This window comes from Prionailurus bengalensis, chromosome A2, assembly GCF_016509475.1.
Source record: "Prionailurus bengalensis isolate Pbe53 chromosome A2, Fcat_Pben_1.1_paternal_pri, whole genome shotgun sequence".
Classification (NCBI taxonomy): Eukaryota; Metazoa; Chordata; class Mammalia; order Carnivora; family Felidae; genus Prionailurus; species Prionailurus bengalensis.
In genome coordinates, this window is record NC_057348.1 from 4,547,236 (window position 1) to 4,562,952 (window position 15,717).

General features: G+C 56.2%; 1 protein-coding gene across 2 annotated transcripts in view; it reads right to left on the bottom strand.

Annotated features, from left to right (window-relative positions):
* The window catches only part of MLLT1 (MLLT1 super elongation complex subunit), a 67,973-nt gene that overhangs the window by 18,422 nt on the left and 33,834 nt on the right, over positions 1-15,717 (bottom strand). For both annotated transcript variants that reach the window (XM_043586344.1, XM_043586345.1), the window contains exon 4: positions 2,599-2,742. In XM_043586344.1, the coding sequence (XP_043442279.1) occupies positions 2,599-2,742 (144 nt within the window). The remainder of the gene's footprint in view (positions 1-2,598; positions 2,743-15,717) is intronic.

A 15,717-nucleotide genomic window follows, 5' to 3' on the forward strand; every position in this document is an offset into this window, starting at 1 on the left:
GCCGCACCTGCTGAAGGAGAGAAGGCTTGGGGGCAAGTTGTCCAAATACTGACACACTGCAACTTAACACTGCTAGCAGCCAGACACTCAGAGGCAGCCTTCCAGAGAGCGGCGAGACAGAACAGAAGAACGCAGCACACGTTAAAAAAAATAATCATAAAAGGAAGCAAGGGGGGAAAAAGCATTCAGCTCAGTATCACGAGCACCATTAATAACCTTGAACGCCTGGGATTGATTCCCTGATGAGCCAAACCTCTCCTCTGAGGAGGCTGGTGTCAGAGAACACGGGGGTGATCCCCTCCCACAGCCCCCCAACCCCGAGGCAGCCCAGCCCGAGGCCTGAGTTCCTCCTCAGAGCCTGTCCGACCGCAACACTATGACCCACGGTGCCCAGAGCCCAGCTGAGTAGCCCCGGTCTCGGGCTCGCGAGGACGCGTGTGAGAGAGAAAGGCGACTGACGGCCTGAGCCAGGAGCACACGCGGGTCTGGGCTCCCTCACTCTCCTTTCCTCCCTCTCTCTCGTGTTCAGGTCCCTTCTCTCCCTTCAGGTTCACCTCCTGGCCTGACGCGGCTCCTATCCCTCTGCCCTGTAACAGCACTTTGAAAACAGGCGAAGCAAACCAGCGGATCTGCTTCCTCTTCCGCCGCGGTACTTCACGAGGACCCAGCACACCCGGTGGAAATACAGACCCTCGGCCGCAGAAGGAGCTCCTTTCTGTGCAGCTCAACTGCCGACGGGGCACCGGACGAGACCCAGTGGCGAGGGGACGGGCGGCCGCCTCCTCAAGGCTGGCCTCTGGCCGTCGGGTCACCGCCGAGGAGGGGCCTGGCGCTCAGGCGGGTAATCAGTTCCGGGTGACCGCGGTGGAGGGGCAGCACAGAAGGCCGGTCTCATCGACCCACGACTGGGCGGGTCTGCGGTCATCTGCCGCAAGATGGCAGAGGCCGGCCCCACTGGGGACGCTCAACTCCAGGAGAGCACACGAGGACCCCAAGTCACGTGGTGGGAGCTACTGTCCCACAAGAGTCCCAGGCTCCTCCTAAGACCAGAGATCACTGCTTTGCCGTCAGCCCAGGGCAAGCCCCAGAAGCCCACGGCCGCCCAAGGGTGAGAAGGTTCCTGACCAACCCACCGGCTCTCTGAGCAGCCCCCACAAGGGGGAAGAGCCCCTGGCAGAAACCACCGTGCTGTGGCACACGGGCCTTGCTCTCCCTCCTCCCTCCAGGACCGGCCCTTCTTCCCAAACGGCCAGCCAGACCTGCGCTCCCAACCTCTCCCCCTGCCGCCGCCTCCGCCCTCCAGTTTTATATGTTTTGGTGATGCACACTGAGCCTTCATCTCTTCTCAGCAAAGAAAAGCTCCTTACGCAGGGGACGGAGGGGGACGGCCCCTTGGTCCTGGAGCTCTGGGAGGCCCGTGGGATGTGACCTGCGTGTCTGTCTCCCACAGAAATGCTGTCTGTGGGACCCCTGGGTGGCAAGGGCTTGGGGAAACATTTGGCAGCAGAAAGAAGGTGGACAAGCAGGGCTGGGGGAGACTGTCGACCCAGGCACCCCCTCCCCCTTCCAGAACTCCCAGGCGAAGTTCAGGACAAATGTCTCTGCAAACTGCTTCCAAGGCCTGCCTGTTTGTTCCCATCAGCCAGTACATGCTAGACTATAATCATAGACTCCTCTGTTAGTAGGAACGCAATAGAACGTAGTCAAATTTTCTGCAATGAATAACTGCTTCTCTTCTTTTTTTTTTAAATAAAGCTTACAGAAGACCCAACTGAATAAATGATGAAGGACTGCTTCAGAGGCCGAAAGGAGCGGCTCAGCCCAAACTCCCTGTGTGCACTGGGCAGGTGGGCCTCCTGACCCGAATCCTCCCGGCTGGCACCCAGGCAAATGCTCAGTGATTCTGGGTCACTAAAACATGGCTCCGGGATGTCCCGTGTCCTTGGCCTGGCCCTCCTTCGGCCACACGGCACAACAGTCCAGCCTACGGCCGAGCACCCCTCCTCCTCCACCTCAGGCACCCCTCCTCCGGCTCTGCGCTGTGCTCCCGGTGCTCGGCCACCACACGCACACTCACTAAGAGGCCCAGGCTTGGAGAGCTGCCACTTGTCTGGCTTCACTAGGACAAAACTGCCAGGCCACGCGCATCATCAGGGAACCCCACGGAGAGCCACTGCTGTTCCCCCCGATGACGCAGTCCCGGCACAGCCTTGCCAATCCGGTTAACAGCTGGCTCCCACGCCTCGCCACGCTGACAGACTGGCCTCACGCCCACTCCTCCCACCCCTCCTTCCCATGAAGGAAGATGCTAATTAACCACAGTCAACCAGGAAACCATGGGGATAACTAGCGACCGGTCACTCACAGAGACAACGCCCCAGCACAGGCTCGGGGCACCCGGGTCCCACGGTGCTGCCGGGTGCCACGAATGCAAACTGCACCTCTGAGTCTCGGGCACCCGGCCAAGGCCGGAGACACATGCCCGGGAGACCCCGAGGTACCCCCGGCACCAAGCTGCTCAACATCAGGAGCCACGTGGGAGCCACGACCGAGCAGCCAGCGCGTCCCCAGCATCCATCTGCGCAGGGGCACACTCACCCCGCCAGCCATCAGGAGCTTGTACCGGAACTCGATGGTGGGATTGTTGAAGGTGAGCTTCTCACAGCGCAGGTGGTTCACGGGCGGGTTGCCCTCCAGGTTCAGGAACAGGTCATAGGTGAAGCAAACCTTCCTGGGCTCCTCCTTAAACAAAGAAAACAAGGAAGTTCATCTCACAGCCACGCAGAAGGGCGGGCAGGAGGCTGCAGGGACAGCCACGAGGCACGGTCCCTGCCACCGGCCCCTGCCCTTCTTTGCCCTCCGCGAGGCCTCCGTTTCTCTCTCCCGGTCCCTTATCTGCTTCCCTCTCATGTGCCTCCTTCTCATCCATTCCGTTATCCGAAAGAGGTCGACTTCCTATTTGCACTGGACCCAGCAAAGCAGCCTCCACAACAGAAGCACAGATCGTTCTCAGACGGTCAATGGAAACATTCCTGCTGATGGCACGTGCAGCCTTGGCGCACACCTTCCCCTGAAACCCTCGCGGCCCCCGTCAACAAACGGAGACACTGAGGCCTGAAGACACGACTGCCGGGTGGCAGTGCTAAGATCTGATCCGACTCTGAGGCCCCAGATTCTAGGGCTGGAGGGCTCCAGCCCCTGCTCCCTTCCTGGAAGGGAAATGTCTCCAGAGACATCCAGATGGCCAGCAAGCACACTAAGAGATGTTCAACATCACTAACGACTAGGGAGCCGCAAATCAAAACCACAACATAGCCCCTCACACCTACGAGGCCAGCAATTACTTGAAAAATGGAAAACAGCAAGCAGTAGTGAGGAGAAAACGGTGCCCTTGGGCACGGCGGCTGGAACGCACAACGGCCAATGCGGTCACTCTGGAAAGCTGTCCAGGGGTTCCTCAAGACATCCGACGCTGAGTAACGATGTGACCCATGTATCCCTCCTCACATACGGCCGAGAGAAGTGAAAACATACATTCACGCAAACACTTGTACGTCCAAGTCCATAGAACAGCATTACTCTAGACTCAAAACTGGAAGCAATCCAAGTGTCCAACAGATGAAGGGACACACACAGTGAGGTCCCTCCACACGATGCAGTATCACAGCCGCGAGCAGGAGCCAGGCACCCACACCCGCCGCCCCGCGGACGGACCCCGAACACGCGACGCTCAGGGAGGGAACCAGACACGAGAGGCCACACGGGGGGGTGAGTCCACGTGTGTGAAACGTCTAGAACATGCTCATCCACGGACAGGAAGGGGGTTCGTGGGTGCTGAGGGCTGGGGGAAGACTACTGATGGGGACACAGTTGCTTCCTGGGGACAGGGAATGTTCTAGAATTAGAAAACTGTGATGGCTGCACAACACTGTGAATATCCTAAAACCACTGAATTTGTATGCTTTCAAAGGGAATTTCCTGGTATGTGAATTATACGCAATTGCTTTACAAGCCCTCCAGCGGGAGAGAAGCCCAGGGGTGCAGGTTGCTGGTGAGGAGCTCTCGGCACCTGGGAGGAGACCCAGGACACGGCAGTCAGGGGTGTGAAGAAGGGGGGGCTCCGTGCACACGCCCTCTTTCTTCCACCCAGACCGGCCGGGCCACAGCCCCGGGGAGAGAAGGGGGCAGAGACGGGGGCTGAGCCTACACTCCCCCTGCTCCAACTGCAGCCAGGGCCCCGGGCCACCCCACCTTCCCCCTCAGTCTCCACAGCCAGCGCCACGGTTTATAGGAGCCATGCAAGCCCTGTGGGCCTTTTTGAGCTCTGATGAACGGACAGCGCGTGGGAGTGGGGACCTGACTGGCCCCGAGCCTACTTCTGGACAGAGGGGACACCAGTGGGGCCCCGCTATGCCCTGCGATCAGGCCACAAAGGTAGAAGGCACACCTGTCAAGTAGGAGAGTTGCAGACGCTGCCTTTTGGGAGCCTTGAGCCTGGTGCAGGGAAGACAAGCAAACAGGCCTTCCCAAGCCAGTGCCAACCAGTGAGGGGACACTGGCCTCGCCCCTGCTCCCCAGCAGCCCTTGGGGTCAGCAAGAGTGGTTTCTACCCCGGCTGGTCCCATCTAAACCACGCGTGGCAAGCCTTCTCCTGGCCCAAGGCAGGCACGTGACCTGGTCTGAGTGAGTGATGAGGTGGAGCGGAGGGCAGCCTAGGGACAGCTTTCCTTCCCAAGTCACACACGAAGCACAAGAAAAAAGGCCCAGCATCTCTTTTCCCTACCTAGTCGGGAGCTCAGCAATCCCGGAAGAGCATGCAGGGAAGCCACGAGGATCTCTGGGCCACGAACACCAGCCGGCTGCTTTCCGACGTCTTGTTGAAGAAGAGAAAGGGCCCCCATAAAGCCCCCAAATGCAGCTGACCCACCCCCTCCTCTGTGTCTGCACTGTTTTGTGCCCAACCTAACGGAGGTACTTGTCACAGTGGGTATGTCTCCCCACCAAACTGGGAACCCACTGGAGGCAGGGGCTGTGGGGACCCTGGTCCCGCACTCAGGTGCTGGCCTAGGGAAGACACTCCATTTCTGTCAAAAGACTGAAACACTAAGACGGACAAGAGTGGGGTGTGACCCAACAGTGTGGGTGGGGAGGGGTCGGGAAGGCCCCGGGGAGGCTGTGCCAGGTGTAGAGAGTGGCTATGAGTTGATCAGGGAAGGATGGGGGTGAGGAGAAGCCCCACAGGCCACAGTGTCCTTCCGGAGCCCTGCGAGTCCACATGGCCGCAGCTGGGAGGGGAGGGGGGACCGTGGTGGCAGTAGGTGACCGGAGAGATGGACCTTGGCCACATCCCGGGGGGCATAGGTGTCTACAGGGGGTTCTGGGCTCAGCAAGAACAAGCCCACGGGCACCTGGGTGGCTCAATTGGTTAAGTGTCTGGCTCTTGGTTTCGGCTCAGGTCACGCTCTCACGGCTTTGTGGGTTTGAGCCCCACATCAGGCTCTGCACTGGCAGCATGGAGCCTGCTTGGGATTCTCTCTCTCCCTCTCTCTGCCTCTCTCCCACTCATGCTGTCTGTCTCTCTCAAAATAAATAAACTTAAAAGAGAAAGAAAGGAAGGAAGAGAAAAAAAGAAAGAGAAAGAAAGAAAGAAAGAAAGAAAGAAAGAAAGAAAGAAAGAAAGAAAGAAAGGGCCCAGATCTGCATCCCAGGAAGCCAACACCCTCTGGCCTGCAGGACACCACCACTGGGGGTGAGGTTTGAACCCGGCAGATAAAGGAAGCCAAAAAACAAAACAAAACAAAACAAAACAAAACAAAACAACCGTATCAGACATCTGTCCTGTTCCACTAGGTAAACACAGAAGCTGTGAGAGGCGGACCACGTGGGTCACTCCAGCTGACGTGGGCACCACTGCTCTGTACCTCCTAGCGGGTCAGTGACTGGGGAGCCGTCCGTCAACTGTGGCCAGCATCACACAGGCCACAGATGAGACCGATGCGTCACCTTTCGGGGAGGACTTCACCTCCAGATGCCGGTTCGAGTGAACCCGGGGAACAGACGCAGCAGAGGATGGTGCTCAGTAACGAACGCCGCGGCACAAAAGCCACAAAACGCCGGGCGATACCGACTCTACAGGGCCAGTGGCCTGGTTTCTTCAACAAGTCAACTGCACAAGAGAGCAAGGGCAGAGGGAGGCTCCCCATCTCCACCCCTTACCAACACGTGAGCCCCAACACGGTGGTCGTGTCTACATCCTGATTCAAACGGAAAAACAAACTTTTCACAAAATCCCTCGGGTGTCACGGGATGGCCAACGTGTAGGTTCTGACACTGATATTTTATTAAAAAGCAGTCCCCATCTTTTAGAGACGCGTTCTGAAACAGTGACACGGGAAGTTACGATGTGTGGGGCGTGCTCCAAAATGACACAGGCAGGAAAGTGGCAGGTCAGAGGCGGTAAGTGCTGGAACCAGGGCATGGCCACGGGGGGCTTGCTACAGCACTCCGACTGCCTCGATAGATGTCTCGTCGTTTCCTGAAATTTCTGTGAGTGGACACAGTGCCACGAAGCCACGCGCTTGGCGGAGGAACTCGGCGAAGGGAACGACGTGTCAGGGAGGGGAGGGTGGCTTGGGGCCTCCGGGTCACCAGCAGGAGGTGAGCAACCTTCGGACGACCCTGCGAGCACAGGGTCAGACTGGGCCGGGGGCTCACTTCTCACTGGCCACGTGGCCTTGGTCACAAGGCCTGTCCTCCTAAGCCTCGGTTTCTTCAAGTACGAGGGGGAGTATTTGATGAGACAAAGCAGCTGATTGTCTCAGTGATCAGGGAAGCTGTTGCTTTTATCAGAAAGAGATCCAGGCTGCAAGAGATCACCTGGGACACCCACAGACAGACGGCAACTGAAGCCACAGGACTCCCCAGCAGGAAAATGGGAGCTCCCAGGCACACTGAAAGGCCGCCCCGTATCCTGCACTCAAGGGGTGGAGAGAAGACGAAGGCCTGGTGCCGAGCGGGGGTGCCCGACATTTATCACGGCCAGGCACTTTTTCTAAGCACTTGACATGTATGACTGTGTCCCAGCCCGAAGCACAAGTTCTCTCACTGGCCCCATTTCACAGATGAAGAAGCTGAAACACAGGTAACCTGCTTGGCGCCACGCCACTGGCTGGTCAGCGGTAAGCCAGGACTCACTCAGGGTGGGCGGTACTCTCTGGAAGCCGTGGCCCTCGGAGGAAAGCGGGAGGGACGCTTACGACTCCCCAGAGCTGGGCACGCAGCATCTGGGCTGGGCAGGGGCCCTCCCCCGAGTGCCCAGAGGGTGTCCTGCTCTACTGACCTGGGATCAGCGGCTGGCAGCTGACGTGTACGTCACAGCACGCTGACGACGGTTGATCAGAGCTCCCTCTGGTAAGACCTCAGCCCGGTGCAGCTTAGGAACTTCCAAAAGGGTGACGCCCCCTCCCCGGGAAACCAGCCTCCTTCTCGGGAGGCACAGGCAGTGAGGAAATGCCTCCAAGAGTCACAGCATGTTCAGTGAGGAGTAGCCAAGTTCAAGGTGTGCTGGGCCCACAGTCCCAGGAGTAACATCCCTCTCCTTCCAGCCAGACCCTGCCTACGTGTGGAGGGTCTCTCTCAGCAAAGGCAGCTGAAGCCGGCCCCAAACGCTCTCGGCCCAGGCCACGGGCGGCCACCCACCGCCCAGGATACTGGCCGCAGGCCAGCGTCTCTCTCCAGACTCAGCAAACTAAGACCCAGAAGAACTGGCCAAACTGGTGCCAGCGCCCAGAGCTGATGGCGCGTGGACCTGTCCACAGCTTTCGGGCAGTCCAGGCCACAGGAGGCCTGGGGGCATGGGCCCACAGCCCTGGGGCCAGCCGCCCACGCCTGCGGCTTCTGCTGCTGCCTCTCCAGCACCTGGGACCCTGCCTCCCCAGAGATGTCTCCAGGGCCCCGCCCTCTTCTGCAGCCGGCAGAGCTAGCCCTGGAGGACCCTGTGTGCGACCAGAAGAGGAGTTGGCCCTCACTCCCCCGGGGTTCCAGAACTCACTAGCTGAGGACGACCTCGGGGCTACGTCCTTGTCATCTTGGCCCTGCCCACACTTCCTTCTAGGGGCCTGCCTGCCACCTCCCTGTTAGAAGGCCCCGGATTCAAAACACAGTTAAACCCGAATCTGATCGTGGCCCTGTATCTAACTGCCAGTTTACAGGGCTGCTGTCAGCAACATCCCAACGGGGCAAACCATACAGCTGTGCAGAATGCTTTGCAAGGCAGAGAAAGAAAAGACTTAAAGAAGCTTAAGAAATGCAGCAACCAATTGCGAAGCACCGACCTTGTCTGAATCCTGATGTAAACAAATTATTAAAATATATATATATATATATGTGATCACACGAAAGCTCTGACATTGGATACTTGATATTGAGAATTATTAATTAATTTCCAACGTGATGATACTGCAGTTAGGGCACTTTTACAAGAATCTTATCTTTCATACACACAGACTGAAATACTTTCAAATTAAAAGAGAGGATGTTGTGGACTTGTTTCAAAATAATCCCGGGGCGCCTGGGGGACTCAGTCGGTTGAGCGACCGACTTCGGCTCAGGTCATGATCTTGCGGTTCATGGGTTCGAGCCCCGCGTCGGGCTCTGTGCTGACAGCTCAGAGCCTGGAGCCTGCTTCCGATTCTGTGTCTCCCTCTCTCTCTGACCCTCCCCCGTTCATGCTCTGTCTCAAAAATAAATAAACGTTAAAAAAAAATTTTTGTTCAAAAAATAATCCCACGGCCAAAGACAAAATGGGCACTGTACTCAAGTAAGTGCTGGCGTGGGGCGGTTCGCTACTCTCCACTTCCGCGTATATTTTAAGTTTCCTGTACTAAGACTTTTTTTTTAATGTTTATTTATTTTTGAGAAAGAGAGACAGCGTGAGTGGGGGGAGGGGCAGAGGGAGAGGGAGAGGGAGACGCAGAATCCAACGCAGGCTCCGGGCTCTGGGCTGTTAGCACAGAGCCTGACGCGGGGCTCGAACCCACAAACGGCGAGACATGACGTGAGCCGAGGTCGGACGTTTAGCCAACTGAGCCCCCCCAGGCGCCCCAGTATTAAAATACTTTAGCATACAGACAGGGCCCCTCATGGAGCACAGAGAAGACCAACGAACCCCTCCACCCCTGGGGTCCTCTTCGACCACGGGGTGAATGCCCCGTTCTCTGCTTCAGGCAGCCAGCGGCACGACTCAGCGACTCCTCCCTGGGGCCAGGCGCAGCACCACAGGCTTTACCCAGCACCTTCTGTCATCCTCACAAATGCTCCGGGAGTGAGCCACTGCTCTCGCCATACGTCAGGACAGGAAACTGAGCTTTAGTGGCCTTGAATCATTTGCCAAGGCCACACGGAACCCACAAAGGTCAGGCGCTCGAGTCCATGCATCACAGCCTCTGGCATCTTCCTGTGGACGCGGCTCCGCCACGCCCAGCCCTTGGTTCCCCATGGTGAGCCCACAGGGACTGCTGTCAGCCCCCAGGGACAGGAGACACTGCCCACTGTCCAGTAAAGACAGCCAGGGAGGCGCCGTGGAGAACCTATGTTGGAAAGCAAACACCACCAGACCTGGAAGTCCACTTCCAAGATTCCAGATGTTCAAGGAGGGTCACTGAGGCATTCCTGAAGTGAGAGGCCTAGAGATGCCCGGTGTCCCTCAACAGGAAGAGTCAGGGACATTATGGCCGGTCTAAGCCAAGGGGAATGCCACACAGCTGTCGTAAAGAATGAGGTCAAGCTACGGGTACTGATGTGGGAAGTCCACAGAGATTTCTTCCCTCCCTCTCTCTCTCCCTCTCTCTCACACACTCACGCACACACCCCATAGAAAAAAAACCGTTTTTGGAAGGACTTCACTAATTGCTTACGTTGGTAACTTCAAGGGAACAGACTGGAGAGAGGACTCCAATTCCTAGCCCGCTACACACATCCCCCGTGCAGTAAGATGCAGAAAAAGGACTTTAAAAGGCTTAAGGAAAACAGTGCAACGAGGGCTGAAAACCGTGGACTTCTAGGCCCAAGACCTCCCGCGTGCCAAAGCAGCTCTGACTTCCTGTGTGACCCTGGACAAGCCACCCCACCTCTCTGAGCATCGACGAGAGGAGGAAAGAACACCACAGGGTTCTGGATGCACAAAGGAGGGAGAAATGACCGTGGCTCCGGCCAGTCCGGGACCCCGCCCACCCTCCCCCGAACTGCTCAGCCACGACAAACACAGGACAACCTGTCTCAGTCAGAACCGAGGCTGGGGGAGCCCACAGCTTGGCCCTGAGCGAGCGCAGGACTGTGCTAATGTTGACATTACGGCCTGTCCCACCCTACTCATCTGTGCCCCACCCTCACTTTGTGGGGGGCGGCAGCACAAGTGACTCAGTTATGTGACTCCCGTCTTTACAGGAAACACATTAATTAGTCAGGAGAGATTCTGGGGGAAGCTGACCCCAGGCCGATTCTTCCACTCCCTTCTCAAGGAGCCCCGGAGAAGGCACCGGTGGGAGAGCCAAGTAGGAGGGTCGACTGTCCCTCCTGGTGACCCAGGGTAAGGCTGAGCCTTTCCTTAAGCACATCTGCTCTTTCGAGGTGCTTCTCTGCCCCCCTCCAGACACCGCCCTCTAGGAAATACAGGTGCTTCTGGGGTCCCACACGGAGGAACAGAAGGATGCTGCAGGGAACGACAACCCAAGCCGCACAGCTGGCATCCATGCGGCCTGTCACAACTCAGCAGCCCCCTGACCTTTCCCCAGGTCTCCCGGCACAACGTCCCTCCCGTTCTGGCTCCTCAGCGATCCCCCAGTGAGGGTCAGCCCCCTCGGCTGCATCAACCAACCAACTGTCCCCCTGCAGAGGAGCCACCAACAGCCGGCTCCACAGGGGGCTCTGGGGAGCCCCCCGAAAGCCCACCCGGGTGTGGCCAAGGGGCCAAGACGGTGGCGACTCCAGAAGGGGCAAGCTGGGTGGGGAGCATGTGGGTTCCCCACCCAATCACTCAAGGCACACTTTCACCCACCAAGTCTCAACTGAAACAGGGCAGGTGGGGCAAAGCCCAGCCTGGCCCTACGGGAGAGGGTGTTTGCAGGCCAGGCCCTTTCCACTCCAGAGACGGGGAGGGGCGGGAGAGCACAGGACCCGTTGGCCCTGGGACTGCCCGCCAGCTCGTCGCCAATCCTACCATAGTGCCTACACAGCTGTCTCCCCAAAACATAAGTCGGCCAGGATGTGTCCAGGAAGATGCCTCTGAGGGCTTCCACGGAAGCTGGCAAGCAGTGTTTTCTCTTACTTTAAAACAAAACCAACCCTTCCAAATAAAACCACACAAACTCCCTAATAAAATGTACCAAAATGCCCTTCCTGTGACCTCAGATACTAGCATCTGAGTAAAGCCCAGGAGGGTCAGGGAAGGCCAGGACTCACTGTCCAATAATAGCCCGTTGTGGGGGTGGGGTGGAGACGAGGGCAGGGAGGATGTCTGGCCCTAGCAGCCAATAACCAAGATGAACTCGCTCGCACTTTGCCACTTCTGAAAATCGGGCTTTCTCTTCCAGTCAGCACGCACACCTAGTACGTTTCTTTTCCTCCTCCTGGACCAGAGAGTATGATTACGGTGACGGCACATCCCACCACGAAACAGTGGAGCTGCACGTTCAAAACCCAAGTGTGTCCGGCCCGTGTTCCCTCCCTGACAAACACCCACAGGGCGCAGGCGGGCCCCACGCGGGTGGAGCCTGAGAAATGAAAAGAGCCGTGGCTTTGGGCGTAGGAAGACCCGTTCCCATTTCACAACTGAATTCTCTTCTCTCCTCTCAGTTTTGCCAATAGGAACCAGCTTGAATTTGAAAACGAGAAAACCAGATCTAAGACAGTTCCCAAGGAAAATGAAATCACATCAAACGATGCCTTAAATCTAGAACAGCTAGAGTCCAGCTAGTGCTGGCCTCAGCTAATGACTCAAAACCAAACCAAAACAACTCCACGCCAAGGTCAATCTGCCACGGACGTGAGCAGGCAAACTGCAGGGTCACCAGCTGGCACAGCTGAAGGAACCCGCGAGAGCTGGTCCTAGCCCAGAGAGGAAGGGGTATGAGGGAAGGGCACAGGCCACATCCTCAAGGGCCACGTGCTCAGGCAGGGGCAGCAGCCCCCCAAGTCCCACCCCAGCACCTGCTCATCATGCTCACGACCAAGCCCCGGAGCCTCCCTCCCACGTAGACACTGCAGGTGTCCACCCTCTGCCCCCAACGCCTGTCTCTGGGACCAAGACAAGTGCTTCCCGTTTGGCAGCCACTGAATTACTTCCGGGAAAGGTTGGACCACATCTGCTTTGTAATGTGACTGTGCCACCACAAAACAGTCCGGAACAGGCATGTGACGGGCACTTTGCTGGGGATTCTGGAGCCATGGCCAGAGGGATCGGAAGGACTGACGCTTCACTGAGGCCCTGACGGCACACCCCCTCCCTAAAGGCCTGGGAGGTCTTTTTATAAGCAAGTGACACCTCCTACTCCCAGCTGGCACACTCCAGTGGCTCCCCAGTGTACCTGGGTTGAGTTGACCCCAGACTCCCCTCCGAACCCACGTGCCCCTGACGCTCCACCCCACCATGCTGCCACTTTCAACCTGGAAGGGGGTCTCCCGGTCCTTTCCACCCCACTGACTCCTACCCACTCACAAGCCTCAGAGTAAGTCTGGCTTCCTAAGGGAAGCCTTTCCCTACACATCCCCCAGCTCTCTCTGACTGAGTCTGCCGTAATGCCCTCGCAGTATTAAGATAAAGATACTTGTATCCAGAGTACATTAAGAACCCTTAAAACTCAACAATAATGAAACTAACCCAATCTTTTAAAAAGCCCCTCTAAAGTTCAAAACACTTCACCATGGGAAATATATGAATTGCAAACACATGAAAAGATGCTCAGTGTCATCAGCCAGCAGGCTACTGCAAATCAAAACTTAATGAGATACTAGTCTACACCCACTAGGATGGCTGGAATCAAAAAGACAGAAAGTGTTGGTGAGGATGGGGAGAAACTAAGACTCCATTCATCTCTGGTGGGAACGTAAGCTGGTGCGGTTGCTGTGGAAAAAGGCATGGCGGGTCCTCAAAACATTAAACAGAGGGGTGCCTGGATGGTTCAGTCAGTTGGGCATCCGACTCTTGATTTCGGCTCGGGTCATGATCCCAGGGTCGTGGGATCGGCCCTGCATCAGGGTCTGCGCTGACAGTGCAGAGCCTGCTTGGGATTCTCTCTCTCTCTCTCTCTGCCCCTGCCCTGCTCTCTCTCTCTCTCTCAAAATAAATAAACTTAAAACAATATATTAAAAAAAAATTAAACAGAATTACCTTAAGATCCACAATTCTACTCCTACGTATATGCCCCAAAGAAGTGCAAACATTTATCTATGCAAAAACTTGTGCACAGAATTGCTAACAGTGCAAACAGATAAACAAAACCTAGTCCATCCATACAATGGAGTATGTCTAGCCATAAGGACTGAGGCACTGAGGTGTGTGTGCTACAGTGGGATGAGCTCCGAGAACAGGCCGGATAAAAGATGCCAGTCCGAAGAGGCCACAGACTGCATGACTCCACTTCCATGCAAGGTTCAAAATGGGCAAATCTACAGATAAAAAGTACATTAATGTTTGCCAAGGAGGGAGGGAGGATGAGGAGTGACTGCTAACGGGGACAGAGTTTCTTTCTGGACGGAGTGTTCTGGAATTAGTGGTGATGGCTGCACTACTCCGGAAACACTAAAAACAATGCCGTGTACACTTTAAAGGGATGGATTGTATGCTTTGTGAATTATAAATCCATAAAGCTATGTTTTAAAGAGAGAGACAGGCGGCACCATCCACGCGGAAAGCAGAGACAAGTGCCCATGCTCAGCGCAGGCGAGGGCACCGCTGGAGCCCCGAGACACGCCTGCTCTGTGCGACCAGCTGTCCCACGTGAGCTGGGACCGCGACCCCCGTGCGCCCAAAACCTACGTTCACACAAAAACGTGGACGCAGACGTTCAGGGAGACCTTGCTCACAGTCACCCAGAACCGGGAACGACCAAGACGTCCTTCCCCCGGCAGACGGACAAGCGGAGCACAGGGCGTCCACATGGTAAAAAGGAACGAGCCGCGCATTCAGGCAATGACGCGGGTGAATCTTAAGTTCTGCAAAGTGACGGAACCCAGACACCAAGGGCTACGTACCGGACGGTTCTGTTTACACGGCAGTCTGGAAAAGGCAAAACTACAGGGATGCGAAACGGGTGAGTGGCCACAAGGGACCGTGGGGGCAGGGGGCTGGCTTCAAAGGGGTGGCGTGGGGGGCCACGGGGGAGGACGGCCCCGTTCTGCACTGTTCCGGTAGATGACGGCTGCATGTCAAGGCCCGGTGTGAACTTCACTGAAAACAAACTGAAGCAATAAGGATGGACAGCTGGGCAGGGGCAGGGGCAGGGGCAGGGGGCCCAGGGTGCAACACAGGCTGTGGCCAACGAGCCTTGCCCTATTCCAGACGTACGACAGAACCGCATCGGCGAGGATGTGGGAAGCAGCGGTGTGTCTGAGCCACGCAGCAGAAGGCCGAAGACAGGAAGAGTTCCACACAAACACTGTACTCAGGCTGGTAAATGTACTTCTTCCAGGAGGCCCGGTCAGCAACTCGGAAACTGCTTTCCCAGCCCGCTGGAGTTCAACAATAAGCAAATATATGGTAGATGACGAGGGTCGGGTTTCTCCCTTCAGAGAAAGTTAAGATTAGCAATGGAGGAATGCTAGAAAAAACCTGTTGGTGCGGGACTGGAGGTGAAGGCCCCGCTATGAACCGATGTTCGCTGTGACACCACACAGACGCAGAAGTGACGCAGGCGGGGGTGGTGAGCACAGGTGACCCTTGAACAATGCGGGGGTTGGGGCGCCGAACTCCTCCCACCCCCGCCAGCACTCAAAAACCTGCCTAGGAACTTTTGACTCCCCCCAAACTTAACTACCAACAGTCTACTGTTGATGGGAGCCTTATCAATAATATAAGGAGGATAAACACATATTTTGTATGCTGTATTATTATATACTGTAATCTTTTTTTTTTTTTAATGTTTATTTATTTTAAGAGACAGAGCAAGTGGGGAAGGGGCAGAGAGAGAGAAGGAGGAAGAGAGAGAGAATCCCAAGTAGGCTCCATGCTGCCAGCACAGAGCCCGACACAGGGCCCGAACTCATCAACTGTGACATCATCACCTGAGCTGAAATCAAGTGGGACACCCAACCGACTGAGCCACTCAGGCGTCCCATATACTATATTCTTTAACAACAAATTAAGCTAGAAAAAGAAAATGTTATTTAAAAAATTATTGAAAAACACATTTACGGTACCGTTACTTATTAAAAACAATCCACGCAGACGTGGACCCACACAGTTCAAACCCGTGTTGTTCAAGGATCAACCGTAAAATGCATGCGTTTCCCAGCTCTGTCCCAGGAGAGGCCCAAACGCAGTGATATCACAGCAGCAAAAAGCACACTTCGCTCCCAGATCTTGGCTTTTACATACCATTCTTTAATAAAAGGGACCAGGACTCCTTTACAGATGGCTGATTCTAGGGCTGGGGCAGGGAGACCCAGGATGAGCCTGTGGTGCCTGAAAGTGAGAAATCACCCCAAAAACCATGATGGGAACAT